Source organism: Platichthys flesus, chromosome 3 (assembly GCF_949316205.1).
Source record: "Platichthys flesus chromosome 3, fPlaFle2.1, whole genome shotgun sequence".
NCBI lineage: Eukaryota > Metazoa > Chordata > Actinopteri > Pleuronectiformes > Pleuronectidae > Platichthys > Platichthys flesus.
In genome coordinates, this window is record NC_084947.1 from 4,530,237 (window position 1) to 4,547,632 (window position 17,396).

Genomic DNA, 17,396 nt, shown 5'->3' on the forward strand with positions numbered 1-17,396 from the left:
CATTTAATTTGAGGTGTATTTTGACTTTAAAATGTTGCTCATGTCCCATCCACTTACCTGGAGGAGGGTGGTGATCAAAAAGCTCCCACTCACTGAACTAAAAAACAACTCAACGGTGGATATTACCCATGATCCCCAGCTTCCTGAACAGGAAGAGCTGCCTCTGCAGCAAAACCACCGAACTCTGTGTAGAATTCTTCATATTTAAAAAGTTTCCTGCTGAATATTAGGAGATAAACAGTGATTTATAATGACTTTCTCTAACTGATCTAGAGCTCAGCTTTGCTCTTCCACTTGTTCTTCCACTAGTCAATTTTAAAACTGCGACTTTCAGTCAGTTCCACGCTTCTCACAGGAGATCGTACCCACTCACCGAAGCTACATATGGAGCAAGATCAGATGTGCAGGGGTGAGGAGTGGGAATGAAAGAGGAAACATTCTCAGTGAATCCTCAAAGTCATTTTGAAGCTGCTATTTTAAAAAGGTTAAAAGTTGCATCGCGCTGCTTTTAAATGCCAAACTACTGCAGATACCTAACAGGATTAATTATATTGGCTTTATCGGTTCACGTAGACCTGCACAGAGAAAATCTGAACCCGAGTGCAACAGCCACAAATCCTGCTAAGCCCTGTAGCAGCAGCAGCAGCAGCAGCAGCAGCAGCAGCATCCTGTTGTGTAGTGTGTTGTGTAGTGTGCCTGATGCTGACCTGATTCATTCCAGGAGCTGCCCGGTGGTCCCATGTACCTAGTTCATTTTGCCAAGCTTTCCCGTCCAAGTCAATTTCACAGCCTGGCTGTCGAGAGTTTCTCTTTTTTTCTTCTTCTTCTTCTCTTTCCCTTTTCGTCTCTTTCAAACTCAATTTCAAAGAGTTTCCGTGAGACAGCAGCAGTGGCCTCGGTGTCACTCGATCACATCTTCCCATTCATTTAAAGGTACCGTATAGATGCCTTCCGATTACTCCATGAATAAGAAATAGGCCTCAGGTGGGAGTAGCCCTGTTTAATTCACCGTCTGACCACGTGCATTAAGGAAACTTGCTTCTGCACGGTGAGAAAACAGGAACAGCTTCAGACTCAGGGACATTGTTGTTCCAGACTTAATGAACAACCCACCAGGATGTGTCACAGAGGGATGTTCCAGTGGACTGAGCTGCAGAGAAACAGTCTCAATGTAAAACCACTATAACGCACAAACTGGTGCATTCGTTCAATGATCTGTTGCTTCACATTAACACCCCCCCCCCCCCACCTGCACCCCCTCCTCCTCCATATTTCACTGTGATATGACTGTATCACTTCCTCAGATCAATAGCTTTGATGAAACTCCAATTTGCAAAGTAATTACAGATTATGACAAATCTTCCCCACGGTGATGAAAGAACAACCTTCAAAAGTGAGAGGGAGGAGGGGGGTGCATTTACATTCTGGCGCACAGCGAGCGTGCTGCAGGCGGAAGGTGCACGGGGGGGTCAGCGTGCATCAATTCACGAGTGACGAATTACACCGATCACAGGATCTTTGGCTCTTCAAGAGATCGCCATTCAGCGGGGGTCTTCCTGATTATCATTACATTAATGCTACATGTGAGAACCGCCATTCATAATTCAATGAGTTGTCCGCCTCGATGAAAGCACTCGGCTCTGGTCACATCTCCTGTTTGCTCGACATGTGCTGCTCCTCTGCATGATGACTGTCAAGGTGTTATGTCTCCCCCTAAAGGCACCCTGAGGAACAGGAGGGGGGTCTTGTGTCTGTGTGTGGGTGCGAGCGTGTGTGTGTGACAAGATCCTGAACTGATAGGCAGGATAATCATATAATCACTCAGAGCAGTTTTCTAATCACAGCCAAGAATACATCTCTGTCATGTTTAATGATACTTGAGGTACAGGTGGATGTGATGAGGTATTTGAAATGAGTGGAAATCAGGGGGAGACACTGTCTGCAATCTAATTACAACCTACTTTATCTGTACAGTTATAAATCACATATAAAAATAGTATATTAAGTACAAACCACTATTAATTCAGTTGTGTATTATTCAATACAGGTGTTTTAATTTAACATGGATATTCACTTTACACAACAATCTGTGCGTTCTGTACAAAAGTGGATAAAAATATACAATAATCTTTACCAAAGGGTAGAAATTACATGAATTCCCGAAGTTTCTCCTTGACTTTCTCCTCGATGTTTGCGTGGTATTTCATCTGGGCGAGAAGAGCTCTGGCAGTCTGAAGCTCCGCTGATTAAAAAAGACAAAGCGTGCAAAAAAAGAAGATTGAATCAATGACTCACTCTGCGACTTTAAGGTAAGCTTCAGCATAGATTATAAAACAAACAAACAAGTGCGTGGGTGGAACAGAAAAATGCTTCGCTGCGGCATAATACCTTCACGAAGGGCAGCGTCTATCCGCTCTGTCAAGTCTGCCAGTTTCCCTGCAAGTGAGGAGGAGACAGGTTCCAGTTCTGCATATGTTAACAAGACATGGGAAACATCATGCTGTTCATGTTTTCCCTGGAAATTCAAAAGCAGGCTCGCCTCTGAGATGAAGTGCTTGATTTGAAGTGGAACAGACAACAGTAGAATCAAAGAGTGTCAACACAGCTTGATGCGCGTATCATCAGGTACTCCAGCACAGTTAAATACATATATATACAAATGCAGGCATATATACAGTAGATCTGTCAAGTACGCATCAGTTAGTGGCCTTATCTGCTCTCTATATCAAAGGCAGGTATATGTAGGTGTGTGTCACTAGTTCACCCTTTGTTAAAGTTGTAATCCATTATTTCCATTAAATCAAATCCCATAACATCTGAGGTTAATATATTAATTCTGCAATTACTGTGATTTCTATGTATTTTGCTTCATTATTAGAAGTATTTTCAGTTGCCGCCCAGTCACCTACATGTTTGCTTCCTGTGGCTGCATTTGAAACCGCACACATCACTTGCTCATCACCTGCTCTTGTGTTGTGTTGTGTGGTGTTGTGTAGCTGCTCAAAAAAGTGATGTCTGTGGTGTGAAATGACTTGCTGTTACCATGGTAACCACAGGTATCGCCACATCAACCAGAAGGGTGGGGGGGGGATCTTGACAACTTTAACCCTTTAAATAAGGCATCTCTCAGCTAGGCCCGGTGAGCAATTATGACTTATAATGCTTGGATTTAAATATATTCTAAGGTCTGGAGATGTCAAAATATTCATATAACTTATCATAAATCCGAAATAGATGATGTGTCAGCACCAATTAACCAAGAACCAGTCCACTTGAGCACATTTATGTTTCATAATGAGCTCAAATCCTTCCACCAGACTTTCAATATAGAAACTGAAACGGTTTTGTTAACCTTTCGTGTCTTGTCCGATCTTATTGGCTTCCTCCGGAGTCTGTGCCTCATCAACAGCTTCATTGATCTCCATCAGCTCCAACAGAAACTCAGTATCAGCCCCGGAGTCGGTGCCCTCCTCTATACGCATCCCCTGCAGCTCCAGCTGAAACATAAAAGGGGGGTGGGAGATCACCATGCTCCTTTAAATGCATGTCAGTTCTCTCCAACGTCTGATGGTGAAGATGTTTCCATCTGGACGAGGGATCAGACCTGCAGTTATGGAAATAAACTATTCGTTAGGAGCAGAGGCAGCGATTTCAGACTCACCATGTAAAGGCCGCGACTCAAAGGCTTAAGCAGAGTCGTGTATGCTTTGTTCACGAGGGCCGATTGGCTTTCTGAAAACTCCTGCTCCATCTGCAAAAAGAGGGCTCGGTTAGGTTTCTGTCAGTATTCATTTATTGCACAATGGAAAGAAAAGCTATGTTGTTGTTGCTTCCAGACGTGAGCTGGGCTCCAGGATGGGGCTGTATGTGAGAATGCAAATGTCTGGGTCGGTTGCTGGGGACATTCTCTGGAGTTTTCTCCTGCCAGCCACCGAGTGACATGTCCGAAGAACAACCGAGAGAGAGAATACTACAGGAGCAGTGTGTGGATGCAAAACTGGAAGAACACAAATATTTTAGGATGAAAAAGAGGAGTCCCACTTGTAGAAGATGCGGAAGAAAATGTCAACTTGGAAAGACAAGAAGATTTGGGATTTTGGTCATGAGGGCTGAAGCAAAGATTACCCAAAGACCATGTCTGACAACAGCTTGTGATGCTTTTGCTTTTGAACTACAAATACGAACATTATCAAGAACTTCACATCAATCCGTCACAAAGGGGAATTCAATCTGAGGCGAGTTTTCCCTGATCGAATCTGTCAATTCTTTAAAAACACCAAATCCTTGGTGATCCTGTCAGTGAGGTGTGTGACATGCAGCTGCATCTTCACAGTCGAGCGGTTAGGGACCCTTCAAGGGAGGCAGGTGCAGGTTTGACACAACAGATGTGTAAGAAACAAGGAGGGGAAGTAAAGCATCTCGGAAATGGTTGGCAGATCTGAGTACATTTCCAAGGTATCAGCTCTGTCAGCTCTTGTGAAAATCAATAGGCTCAAGCGCTGGCCCATGGGCCCATCGTGTGGAGCTGTTTCTGTAATAACAACCAGTGCACTAGGTGGCTGCCTTGTAGCCTTGTATAAGTAATGAGTTTTCTATAGATGATGTAGGCCCCCGAGGCAGGAAGATGTCTAATTAAGAAAAAATGGCCAGAGGTGCTGATAAATAAAACAGAGTCAGTAGAATATTGGACAGGTTGTGTGTGTGGAAAGCGTTCCGGCTCGGCTGAACGCGAGTTTAGCTTTCATATCGAGTCCTGACAACATTCTGCATTGTGCTTTTCCACCTGAGTGTACAGAATAAATTACAAGTGGAGCAACAGACTACCGCTCCTCCCTCTATACAAAATGATGGGAGATCATTATCCATTATTATTTATGACTCTGAAATAAACTCTGAACACATTTGACTTTAAAGTGCTCTGATGCATCGGAACAAATCTTATTTCCTCACTGAGAATTTCACCAAGATGATCTTGTTGAGGTTTTTATGCAAAATAGAGTCTCGCCTCTGCTTCAGGCCGAGTCTGATTTACCGAGCACCTCAAATCTATTTCATACATAATTTTGATTTGTCTATCTGGTTTATAAAAGATAGACAAATCAAAAGTGAAGAGGAGGAGAGTTTCCTATACAACGGTGAGTGAGAGCTCCATCCAAAGACAAGAGGATGGACCATAATCACATCTCTTTCCTGAATTGCCTTCTGTATCCTTAAGTATATAAACCTTCACAGTTTGCTAAGTGAATCCTTTAAATTATATTGGAAGTTTATTTTTTTTAAGCAGCAAAAGTAGAACTATCTTGATTTTTAGCCCCTGGCATTTTAAAGCTCCAACTGTGGCTTACATTTCCCATAATGCAACTTGCTAGCAGATCTCATGAGGCACTGTGTGTTAACCACAAAAAGAGCTAGAGCAAATACTGATGTATGAGTAGTTCTCCGTTATCCACCATATGAGAGCTGAAACTATTTCATATATCAATTTGTCTATTAATCGATCAGTTGATGGGCTGATCAACAGAAAATGGATCCGAAGCCATTTTACTTTCAATTTTTCAAGAAAAATACACAAACCTTCATAGTTTCAGCTTGTGCTTCAAAAGGCTTTATACCAACAAAGGTTATTTACTCATCATACTATTAATGTCAATTAACAAACCATTTAACTTTCTTTTGAATTTCTCTTTCTCTTTTCTTTCTTTACTTTTGCCTTTGTTTTTCAACTTCTAAAGCATATTTATATATATTGTTTATTATTTTCAATCAGAGCTTTTTCCCCAGGGACATTTTTAAATGTCAGGGTAATGAAAAACATTAAAGAATTCCTCAAATAAATTCCACTGTCCTGGTGTTGCTGTCATGCTGGGTCGCCCCAATCTCCTACTTAATCTACTTTATTTTACAGTTAGCTCTTTTTACCTTGCTTTTATTGTAATGTCTCTATTGCACTGCTGAGCTGAACAGTTTCTTCTTGTCCAACACCGTTCCTTGTTCTGTTGACCTTGTGTTCACTTGCAAATGACAAATAAAACTTGAAATTCTACTATATCTTTCATTTTTGAACATTTTTCCATTGTTTCTTCTTTCTCAAAGCAACTGTTTTTTTGAATTCCTGAACTTGCTTACTGGGCCTTGACCTTATTTGCTTGATAGCCTTATATAGCCCTGCATGGTGAATCATCTGTCGAAGCCACTTTGAGATTTGTCCATACTTAGTTCCTTGGCCGAATCACACAAAAAGAAAGTGGCCTAACAGGGAAAGGAGTCAGAGCCATGTGCCTTACAGCTGCTTAAGATAATAATGGCTCAAGTTTACAGTTGTCATATGCACGTTAACAGAAGGTCAACAGTACAATGAAAGGTGCTGGACAACAAGAAATAGATGGCAGAGCTTCCTCTGACTCAAATAGACCATCTCCACCAGAGTCCCCTCTCATCCCCTGGCCTACCACAGACTTCTGGCCAAAGTTGTCAGGATGCAGGGCCCTCTGGAGCTGCAGGTATCTCCTCTGCAGTTTGTGTGCGTCCAGAGTGAACGTGTGGTCGCTGCAAAGAGACAACACAGTGTCTCATGACATGCTCATGTGTGTGACATTAATGGAGCAGAGACAAGACACTTACCAAGCCATGATCTCGAAGTAGGACACCCCTTGTTCCGGGGGCTGCACGGCTTCACACGACTGGCAGAAGAAAGCAGGTGTTTTGTCCAGAGGCTGCTGACACCTCCAGCAGTTCGGATGGACCTGACCTGTGCAGAAGTTCCTCGGGGAATGAGATGGACTCGTGTGGTAACTCAGTCCTCTGTCCTTCACCGGGGCCATGCTGCAGGGCCATGTGTCCCCTCTGGGGAGGAGGCTGCTGGACAAACTGTGTCCCAGACGTGCAGCAGACAACCGGCTGGTCCTCACCAGAGCGGCTCGGGCCGAGCACACAACCCGCAGTGAGTTTAACATGTCTGGGGTTAAAACACGTTCAAACCGCAGCAGAACAACCGCAACAAGTCAGGGGGCTCTAGTCAAAACATCAACATCCTCCTGTCCCCCATGTGACAGGCAGAGGCGGAAGCGCGCTCTTCTTCGTGTGGTTTAACCCACCACCTTGCTGCCTCCCCTCGGCCGGGCGGTGTGAGGGACACACGTTTACAGCTAGCTAGCCGAGCTGCTAGCATCAGCAATCACTACGTCTCAGAAACCACCGGTGTTAAGAGTTGCGTTGGATTTTGGTCGCAGCCCCGCAAACCTTGTGAGTTCAACAACCCGGTGGGGGTTTAGTCGCGTGTAAGCAACGCGCCGCCGCCATTTGAACAGAGACGCAAACTTCAAACATGACAGAAAGAGCTCGGGTGGTTAGCATGTAAGCTAGGTTAGATTGCTAGCTAGCTAGCGGCAGACTAGCTTAGTTCGCTAACGTGCTTTAACAACACTGAATGCTATTATCCGATGTTTGTTCTGAAACTGTTGTTTTAATTTAAGCTGTGACGTCGTGTCGTTTTAATGGTAAACAGAAAAAAACACCCAACTTTAACTTGCGTTTTAAATGCTAGCTAGCAAGCTACTTGACAAAGACATCTCATGCTTGGGCTACAAGCGGTGGCTGATGGGTACTTCTTAGTTTGTTAAAAATGTGATTGTTGAACAACCCATGTGTATCTTTTCTTTAATATGATATACAAACACACACATTGTTTACAGCAAGAGTGTCGTGTAGAGACAACATAACAAACACACACACGCAGGTGATTTTCTCTTCTGCCCAATATGTCTCACTCTTATTTAGGCTTTGGCCACATTTTTGATTTCTCCATGGTTTTTGTTTATTTTTCAAGATCTTCTTTTCAAACCTCATGGCGATGAGCTTGGTGATGTTTAACCAAGAGCTCTGGATACACAGAGAGTGGCTGGTCCACCAGAGACACCAGCAGACACCGGAGCACAGATAACATCTTCCACACCGGTGAGCAGACTCTTATGATTGTCATGTTTGTTGGTGCTTCATCATCCTCCCACTTCACTGGAATCACTGCAGGAAGATTCTTTGAACTTGAGCCAGTTTATATCTGCTTATTTGGCCCGGGATCCGAACAGGCGTAGACACTTCCAGCTTTTTACAGTTTCCTCAGAAAGTACAAGCCGGGACGAAGGCCATCTCCTGGTACTGTGAATGTATGTGTGTGTGTGTTGTTTTGAGGGGGGGTGCGGCGTCTGTGAGGGTTCAAAAGGTGATGGCAGAGTATTCCAGAGAGACAGTGGTTGGAGACAGCAGCTTCCATAAGGTAAACAGGATCTCCTCCTGAAGGTCGAGGGAGGTGCTTCTCAAGGCCCCCACAGACAATACTCTGGGTATTATTAACGGAAATGGCTAAGAATAGAGAGGAGGGGAGCGAGGTGGCTCCTCTGGCGGTCGTGTTGTTTGGGTTAAACCAGCCAAAACGGAACATCATCTGTGGAAGAGTGACTTCTCGAAGCTTAACATGCTGGGTGTGTCACTCTCTTGCGAGGCTAGAGGTTGATTTGTTTTATCGGGCTCTACTGCACAGCAGCAGCCGGGGAGTAGTTGTGGATCTTTCTTTCACTCGTTATGTATACGGAGTTATTGCGTTTTACAGTGTGGATTTGTAAGTAGAACCAGTTTTCCAGTGGGTTAAAGAGAATTTCTATCTTATCCTTGCACAATAATTTGCTGTTCATGCATGTTTTTTTAATTTGCTATATCTTCATAACAACAGGTTGGAGTTAAAACTCAAGTCTTGCCACCTGAGTACAAGGTGTATATTTGAAGTTGCATGCAATTTGAGGTTGATACACAACAAATTCTACTGTACAAGCTTTATGACCATGCAAAGTTTCTCAGGGTCAGTGCAACTATTTAATCCCTCGGAGCGAATATTACCACAACATTCAGTTTCATTTAGGTTTTATTAGTCAAAGAATAGATCCGCCTGCCTGTCATTCATGTTACTTCACATAGGATGTGTACCCTCAGAGATGAACATGCTCTAGAGTTTTGAAGCAGTGGCACTTATGCATAGTGTTAGATATATTGCAGCATATACCTGTTGTTTCCTCACTTGGTTAAGATTTCAGACGAGTAGCACTGTGACTCTTCTTTGTGAAATGAAACTATCTCTCTGGACGGTTTCTTCCCCCCAGATCGCCATGATTTCTTCTTGTTGTAAGTTGCCAGCAGCATAGAACATTTACATTATTGTTTTGCATGCAAAGTTATAACAAATGCATACCAGCATCAATGGAAGGAATTAATAAGCTTGTGGATGTGTCAGATGATTTGAACCCGACGATCAACAAGAGCCAGGTCTTAATTCAAATACCGTGTAAACAAAATCTTTGAGTTTGTATCTTAAGATGACACATTTATGTTTCTGTACCTTTATACAAATATGTAAGTTTTTCTATGTATTAATATCATATTATTACATATTTATGTACTAAAATGAACTATACAATTTGTAGCACTAAGTTCAATTGTCAAAGGTATCATAATTGGAATCAGAACAGGAAAATTGGAATTCATATGTCCCTAGTAATTATGGTGCCCTCTTATTGGAAAATCAGACATATCAGGTTTTTTATGATTAAACCAATCAAACATGACTGTTCTGTTTATTTGCTCTGTTATTTATGTTAACAGCCTTCATAACAGTTCATATGGATAACTCGTTAACTCCTAACCGAAATCTTGTCTGGATTAAATTGAAATGCAGAAACATCGAGTTCATATTTTATTGATCTCCGGTTTGCCATTTGGCCACATTTAAAACTCTTTGTCTAGTTTGACGCCCCCTTTTTGAAGGCCGATTAATTGTGTGTGTTAAACAATGGCTAAATCAATAACACAGCAGCCCACCCCATTGAAGTCACTCAGGCAAATCTTTGTCACAACAATGGGGAATCTCTTTTTCATTACTCCAAAGCACCCTTCAAATTAACTGTCTGGAATGCTCTGATGTATGACCTTGTTAGTTGGTGTTGTAATATTGATTCGTCAGCTTGGTGTTGTGTTGTGGTTCAGGCATTGATGGAATGGAGATTTTTTATATTGAACAAAACTGTACAGTACACCACTCTCTTATATCTATTATATCTCTTTTCCTCCCCACACAGATAAACCATGATCCCCATCACTGAGCTGCGGTACTTTGTGGACACTCAGCCAGCGTACCGCATCCTGAAACCATGGTGGGACGTGTTCACGGACTATATCTCCATTGTTATGCTCATGATTTCCGTGTTTGGAGGGACATTGCAGGTCACCCAGGACAAGATGATCTGCCTGCCCTGCAAATGGGTGGTCAATGAGACCTGCAGGAAGAACTTCAACAACTCATCACTGTTCCTCGAGCCCAAAGGGATCCAGTACGATCTGGACCGCCACCAGTACAACTATGTGGACGCTGTGTGCTACGAGAACAGATTGCACTGGTTTGCCAAGTATTTTCCCTACCTAGTATTACTCCACACCCTTATTTTCCTAGCTTGCAGCAACTTTTGGTTTAAGTTTCCACGGACTAGTTCCAAACTAGAGCACTTTGTGAGCATCTTGCTGAAATGCTTTGACTCCCCATGGACAACTAGGGCACTCTCAGAGACGGTGGTCGAAGAGAGTGACCCAAAACCGATGAAGATGAATGGCTCAATGGACCACAAGGAGTCCGTCATCAGTGAGGATGTTGAAGCAAGTGTCCCTATGCTCCAAAGGACAAAGACGCGCTTTGAGCAGGGCATTGTAGATCGAACGGAGACGGGGGTTCTGGAGAAAAAAGAGGGTGAACAAGCAAAAGCCCTATTTGAAAAAGTTAAAAAGTTCCGTATACATGTTGAAGAGGGGGACATTGTTTACAGGCTGTACATTCGTCAGACTATCATCAAAGTCATCAAGTTCATTTTGATCATCTGTTACACAGGGTATTATGTGCATGATATTAAATTCAGCGTTGACTGTTCAGTAAATATCGAGAGTCTGACGGGTTACAGCGTGTACCGCTGTGCTCATCCGTTGGCCACACTTTTTAAAATCTTAGCCTGTTTTTACATTAGCTTAGTGGTGGTGTATGGCTTGATCTGCATGTACACACTCTGCTGGATGCTCCGGCGCTCTCTTAAGAAATACTCCTTTGAGTCAATACGGGAGGAGAGCAGCTACAGTGACATACCCGATGTGAAGAATGACTTTGCATTCATGTTGCACATGATCGATCAGTACGACCCTCTGTACTCAAAACGCTTTGCCGTGTTCCTCTCAGAGGTGAGCGAAAACAAGCTGAGGCAGCTGAACCTGAACAATGAGTGGACATTGGACAAGCTCAGGCAGAGGATCACTAAGAACTCTCAGGAGAAGTTGGAGTTGCACCTTTTCATGCTAAGCGGCATTCCAGACACTGTGTTTGACCTGATGGAGCTGGAGGTCCTTAAACTGGAGCTCATCCCAGATGTCACCATCCCCCCGATCATCGCCCAGCTGATCAACCTGCGGGAAATGTGGCTCTATCACACACCAGCAAAGATCGAAGCTCCAGCTCTGGCTTTTTTGCGCGAGAACTTGAAATCCCTGCATATCAAGTTCACTGACATCAAGGAGATTCCCTTATGGATCTACAGTTTAAAGAATCTGAGTGAGCTCCATCTGACCGGGAATCTCAGTGCTGAAAACAACCGCTACATTGTCATTGACGGGCTTCGGGAGCTCAAGAGGCTCAAAGTTCTTCGTCTGAAGAGCAATCTCACCAAGCTACCTCAGGTGGTGACTGACGTGGGCATGCACCTCCAGAAGCTCTCCATCAACAACGAAGGCACCAAGCTGATGGTGCTCAACAGCTTGAAGAAGATGGTGAACCTGACAGAACTGGAGCTCATTCGCTGTGATCTCGAACGCATACCGCACTCGATCTTCAGCTTGCACAACTTGCAGGAGATCGACCTGAAGGACAACAACCTGAAGACCATTGAGGAGATCATCAGCTTCCAGCACCTTCATCGGCTCGTCTGCCTTAAGCTCTGGTACAACCAGATTGCCTACATTCCCATTCAGATTGGCACCCTGACACACCTGGAGAAGCTGTACCTGAACAGGAACAAGATTGAGAAAATTCCCAGCCAGTTGTTTTATTGCCGCAAGCTGCGCTTCTTGGACCTGAGCCATAACAACCTGACCTACATCCCTACAGACATCGGAACCCTGCAGAACCTCCAGTACCTGGCAGTGACAGCCAACAGGGTGAGCATTTCATGGTTTAATAACCATTTAAAACTTAATGTTGATTGATTGTATCCTTTGTTATGTGTGCAAAGTAACACATTACATTCTCTCTCCTTTTCTTTCCCTTCACACCATCCTCCCTTCCTCGGAATAAAGATTGAGAGTCTACCAAATGAGTTGTTCCAGTGCAAGAAGCTTCGCACTCTGAATTTGGGGAGCAACTGTCTGCACTCTCTGCCATCGCGGTTCGGAGAGCTGACTGGTTTGACACAGCTGGAACTGAGAGGAAACCGTCTGGAGTGTCTGCCCGTGGAGCTGGGGGAGTGCAGACAGCTGAAGAGAACCGGACTTGTGGTGGAGGAGGACCTCTTCAACACGCTTCCCACGGAGGTCAAGGAACAGTTGTGGAAATCCGACAAAGAACAAGCTTAAACAGGTCAAAGTGTCACTGTTAGTGAAATCGGTTACCCACCAACTTGGCCCCGACACTGGAGGTATACTGGAGGACATAGTGACCCAGAGTGCTGGCTAAGGGCGGCGATAAACCTGCTGCAGTGTACTGCCCATCAGGTTGGATGATCGAGAACCAGTGCCAGTTTGGCAAAACCAAAATACAAAGTGTGGTAGCTTCTGGTTGTTCTCTTAGTTCCTTACTGTCCAGTAGAGTCTTTCTCTTCCCTTACACTCAACCCCTCAGAATTATGCTTATCAGCAATAATGTAGCAGGTGCCATTGTGATTAGTTTATCCTTCTCAATTTTGGCGAAGAAGTTTGAATACTTCAAAAATGCATAGGGTTGGGCTGATGGACGATGGCTGTGGGCCCCTCCCCCGCTCGACAATGACATACGGTTGCAGAATGACATGCACAGATTCTCTACTATAGTTTCTACTATACTACAATTTCAGAGTCGACTATAACCTAGAAGTTCGCCAGATATACACTTGAGTCGTAGAACTGATGAATATGTAGGCTATGCTACTTTAAGGAGTATCAGCCTGATGCCCGGGACATAATGACTGGAACAACGTGCTTTTAATTTTGACACACATGTTGACAGATAGAAGCGGCCACACTGAAGCCGTGCTGCTCATCTAGAGATTAGAGGACTCGCCGATCTTCTGCATAGCACATGAGTATTTTAATTAAAAGATGATCTTTCACCACAGTTTTAGGAAAATCACCACAATTATCTGTTGAATGTGTCACAAACCTAAATGTTTGTAACACATCCTGTACCCGTTTATAAAAATAAAAGCACTCCAGCGTGTCTGTTGACTCAATCCATTCATTTGATTTAACAAGGCTTTGATTGTTGATGAACCAGGAGAACAGGGCTCGATGCGCTCTGGTATTTAGTTGAGTACATAATTCCGACCTTTATTCAAGGAAATACAGTAGTTATACTAAATGTTGTAAACCACAGCAGACACGCTGCCAGTTTGAACAACAGCCGCGACACGCAGCAGTACCGAGGCATAGCCGAGCATCTACCGCCAGTAAAAAACTACAGAAAAAAAACAGTGAATACAGCTGTTCTCTGCTCTTCCCGTCTTGAACAAATAGCCTCCTGATCGTTATATCGTCATTTACCCCTTTTCACGATAGCCCCCTTTCTTTGGGCATCGTCCATTGCCATGTTTCACTGCATACATCGCCCAACCCTACTTTCCAATGTTTATTTACCCAAAGCATTAAGTTCTTGTCCAATCAAGAGCGATCACACAACTGAGATAATTTGTCCAGTGAAATCCGGAGGTAGCAAACTGATGTCTGAGACCTCTCCCTCCAATCACTTGCTCCAATGTTTTTGATCTTTGTTAAACTCCTAACTGTACTGCAGCATGCAAGTAAGGTATACAATTGTTTAAGGCAGGAGGCTGAAACTCTTTATTGAGATAGGAAAATAATAAGGTAATATTCATAGCAATTTTAGCATGACCTGTATCAATCACAAGCATACTACACAGTCAAGTTAGCAATTCTACAAGTTTGAATCAGAAGTTTGGCTCTTTCGTGGATTTGATGTCTCCTGTCAGTTGTCCAGAACTGACCTGAAACACGCTTTAGCTCGGGTGTGAAGTGAGTCTCCTTCAGAGGGAAGGTTTGGCTTGAAAGATGCCGAAATGAGAGCAGGACACAAAATCCCTGTCGCGAAAGAGGCTGACCTCCTTGTCTGTGAGAAGTTGTTGGACGAGGGGGATGTATAGCAATTCATTTGTGTATGAGGAGCATTACAGAACATAAACAGGCACACAGTTAATTTAGTGACGCATCTTCTGCCAGTATGCTAATGAGTAGGAATGTGAGCATGGCCACGCTGCATTAAAAAAGTTAGTTTGCAATGAGTTGCACAAAACAAAATGAACAAATTTAGGGGAAATGCTGACGAGCTTTGCTCAACGGATACACAAACCCTTTATTAGTATAATAACTATGCTGTCTTGGTTATGATGGTCTCCATGGAAACACTGACAGTCGAGTCGTAAGACAATGACAGTCTTCACATCTGTTTTCTGAGCACCTGGCCATTCATGTAATGTTCATGTAACATTGTAATGTCATGTTTGTATCTTAATAAGGAAATCATCAGTTTAATCTCACTGAAATGCATTCATATATTGAGCACCTGTGCCATTGTCATTGTAATCAATATCAAGTGGGTTGAATTATAATTGTATCTAATATTGTAGGGTAAAGAAAGAACATTGCAATAGGTTCATTTAAGGTGAATATTCCTGTTTGGATAATGCTCCTTTAAAAGTAACAGTGAAACACTTCACTGGTTTCCAGCACGCTAAGGTAGCAAGGTATCAACAACACCTCTGAAAATACTTCACTTTAAAACCAACACACCTGCGGGGGCTCAGACACATGCAAGGACATTTTCTATTTAAACAACACAGGCACTAGACTGCGTTGGTCTGAAACCAGTTAAGACGTGTCCTTATTGGCACTGCTTTGCACGGCTGTAAAATAAATGTTCTTAAATGGAAGCACAGCAGTAGAGTTAAGATTTCTGTTCATGAAGTTCAACAAGATCCCTGCCAGGGAAATAAAAAAAGACAAAATCCTAGAAAAGAGCCATATTTACAAAGTAATAACTTATCATTTTAACTTAAGAGATAGTTAGGACTAACTTGTCACCTTAATTAAGTGTTTAAACATCCCTTATACTTGAGGGTTGACTAGAATCCACATTTCATCATCAGGTTCATGTTCTCCTCAAAGCAGACTTAACTTTTTCAACCTATCATGGTTTTTCCTTGATTTCTCATAATTGTAGAAGATGTCATGATCATGTTTATATATTTGTTTTTGTGTCCCATCGTTATTGGGCTTCCAGGTCAGGTCGTATCATTGTTACCATGTTTGTTTCTCTGGTTTCAAAGTGTGATAATTTCTAGACAGAAAGTTTCCAACTTTTTGCCTTCGATAGACTTTTACTTCACTTGTGTTTTGTTGCCACCGTTCCAGATCAATGCAGAGCTCCGACACAGCTCAACACACAACGGGGGGGCTCCTTGTGTTTACTCTGAGAATTTAAAATAACAACCTTCAGTCTACGTTTTAATAAATTTAACCGCAAGAAAACTCCGAGCAGTAGCAATATACAATAACTGGGCTCAAAAACATTGGAATGGTTATTGTGCATGTATTTCATGAACATTTTAAACAATCCTTTACTGTGCAATATTACCTTTATTTAAACTATGTAAACGTCAGTGGGGATGCCGTTTTCTGATGTGCATGGACGTATATTTCTGCGCTCACTTTAACAAGCTGATGGTGAATTTCAAGTTGATAAGAGGAGAATGCTTTTGCACTATAGCACCTCTGCCACATGTCACATTTAGGTCAATGCAAACACAGCTTACTGAATACAGTGCATGTTTTCTGATCTGGGAAGGTTGAAGAGAATGACTGTCATGAGATTATAAAAAGTATTTGATTAATATAATAAGTATTTTTCAGATCTACACACTCAAACACGTTAAGTTGGCTCCTTACCTTTAAATCCCGAACTGGAGGATTTCAAATGTTCCTTTGCTCCTCAGCAATACGCCACAGATTAAGACAATCAACTTTGAAGCTGACGAGTGTCAGATGTAAAGTCTTGTAGTGAGAAAACTGCAAGTAACTGGTCAGTATATAAAAAAATCACAGTAAAGTGATTTAAGTAAATAGATTTAGTCTCATAGTCATTGATGATATTCTTTTGTATTTTCCGGCTTTTCTTTATCTTTTTGTAGTTTTTTTATTTTGACAGCTATCAGTATTATTATAGTGAAACTAAATTTCTCAGGAAACCAGCTGTACTCACTTCTCTTATGAGTTGATTGCCTTTTTTTTTATTACACCCGGTTATAGTGTTATTTATTTAAACAGTTGTGATAACATTTTATATGCATTTCTACACATTATTTTCTAGTTTGTTGTGTTTAACATCGACTGCTAGTTTAAAACAAAAATAGTTTTGTGTTTTTAAAGAAGCCACTTGGTTTAACCTTGATTCTGTGTTTTGTGTTTTTTTTGTTTTCTATCAATGACTGGGTTTTAATTGAGCTGTCGTGTCTGAATTGTTTGAATTGTGATTATTAGCACAGATGGAAGTGTTGTATGAGAGCTTTGTGTATGTTTCAACATCCCCCCCTTTCCACTCAAATCGTAGGTGATGTAGATACATGATTTTGTGCAGTGATGTTATTATTATGATTCTTATTATTTGCCAAAATGTATTCATTGTTAAAGGAAATAATTCTTGGCCTGTATGACTACGAGTCAGGATCTGTTTGGACATAGGTCTCATCCTCTTGTACACCATCCCCTGGCGTAAAGTCAAATAAACTTGGTTGACCACATTTCTATCGGTATCTGTTCTTCCTTGTGTGTGAAAGAGACGGTTCACTTGTGTTATCACTTCCTCCAATGCCTTATAAGATATTGGTTAATGAGATGGTGTTAATACTTATTCCGAGTTTTCATAGAGATAGAAGTAGCTCTTTCTATTTGATGAACATGTAATAAACACAGAGTTGTGTTATTGTTGTTAAGGTTTTGTTATTTGTGCGACCTGATAAGGGCCTTGCACTATATCCTTCTTTTCTACTTACACGTTTGTGTCTAATCCACTTTTATGTCAGATATGGGTTTATGGTAAACAAATGATTATTTTTTTTTTT

At 42.3% G+C, this 17,396-nt stretch overlaps 2 protein-coding genes across 3 annotated transcripts; one reads left to right on the plus strand and one right to left on the minus strand.

Annotated features, from left to right (window-relative positions):
- Positions 1–1,945: 1,945 nt before the first annotated feature.
- On the minus strand, positions 1,946–7,071 carry hscb (HscB mitochondrial iron-sulfur cluster cochaperone). Of its 2 annotated transcripts, none has more exons than XM_062381448.1 (6): positions 6,622–7,071; positions 6,450–6,546; positions 3,662–3,751; positions 3,353–3,497; positions 2,389–2,466; positions 1,946–2,242 (listed from the first exon to the last, which is right to left on the minus strand). In XM_062381448.1, the coding sequence occupies exons 1-6, from the start codon at positions 6,951–6,953 to the stop codon at positions 2,148–2,150; spliced, it is 837 nt and encodes a 278-aa protein (XP_062237432.1). In that variant the 5' UTR covers positions 6,954–7,071; the 3' UTR covers positions 1,946–2,147. The 2 variants fall into 2 exon arrangements, with proteins under 2 accessions (XP_062237432.1, XP_062237433.1); XM_062381449.1 differs by having other exon boundaries at positions 2,389–2,436; positions 6,622–7,069.
- A 65-nt stretch (positions 7,072–7,136) lies between these two features.
- On the plus strand, positions 7,137–17,075 carry lrrc8ab (leucine rich repeat containing 8 VRAC subunit Ab). Its single transcript, XM_062381447.1, has 4 exons — positions 7,137–7,242; positions 7,826–7,953; positions 10,122–12,231; positions 12,370–17,075. The coding sequence occupies exons 3-4, from the start codon at positions 10,129–10,131 to the stop codon at positions 12,643–12,645; spliced, it is 2,379 nt and encodes a 792-aa protein (XP_062237431.1). The 5' UTR covers positions 7,137–7,242; positions 7,826–7,953; positions 10,122–10,128; the 3' UTR covers positions 12,646–17,075.
- The last annotated feature ends 321 nt before the right edge of the window (positions 17,076–17,396 follow it).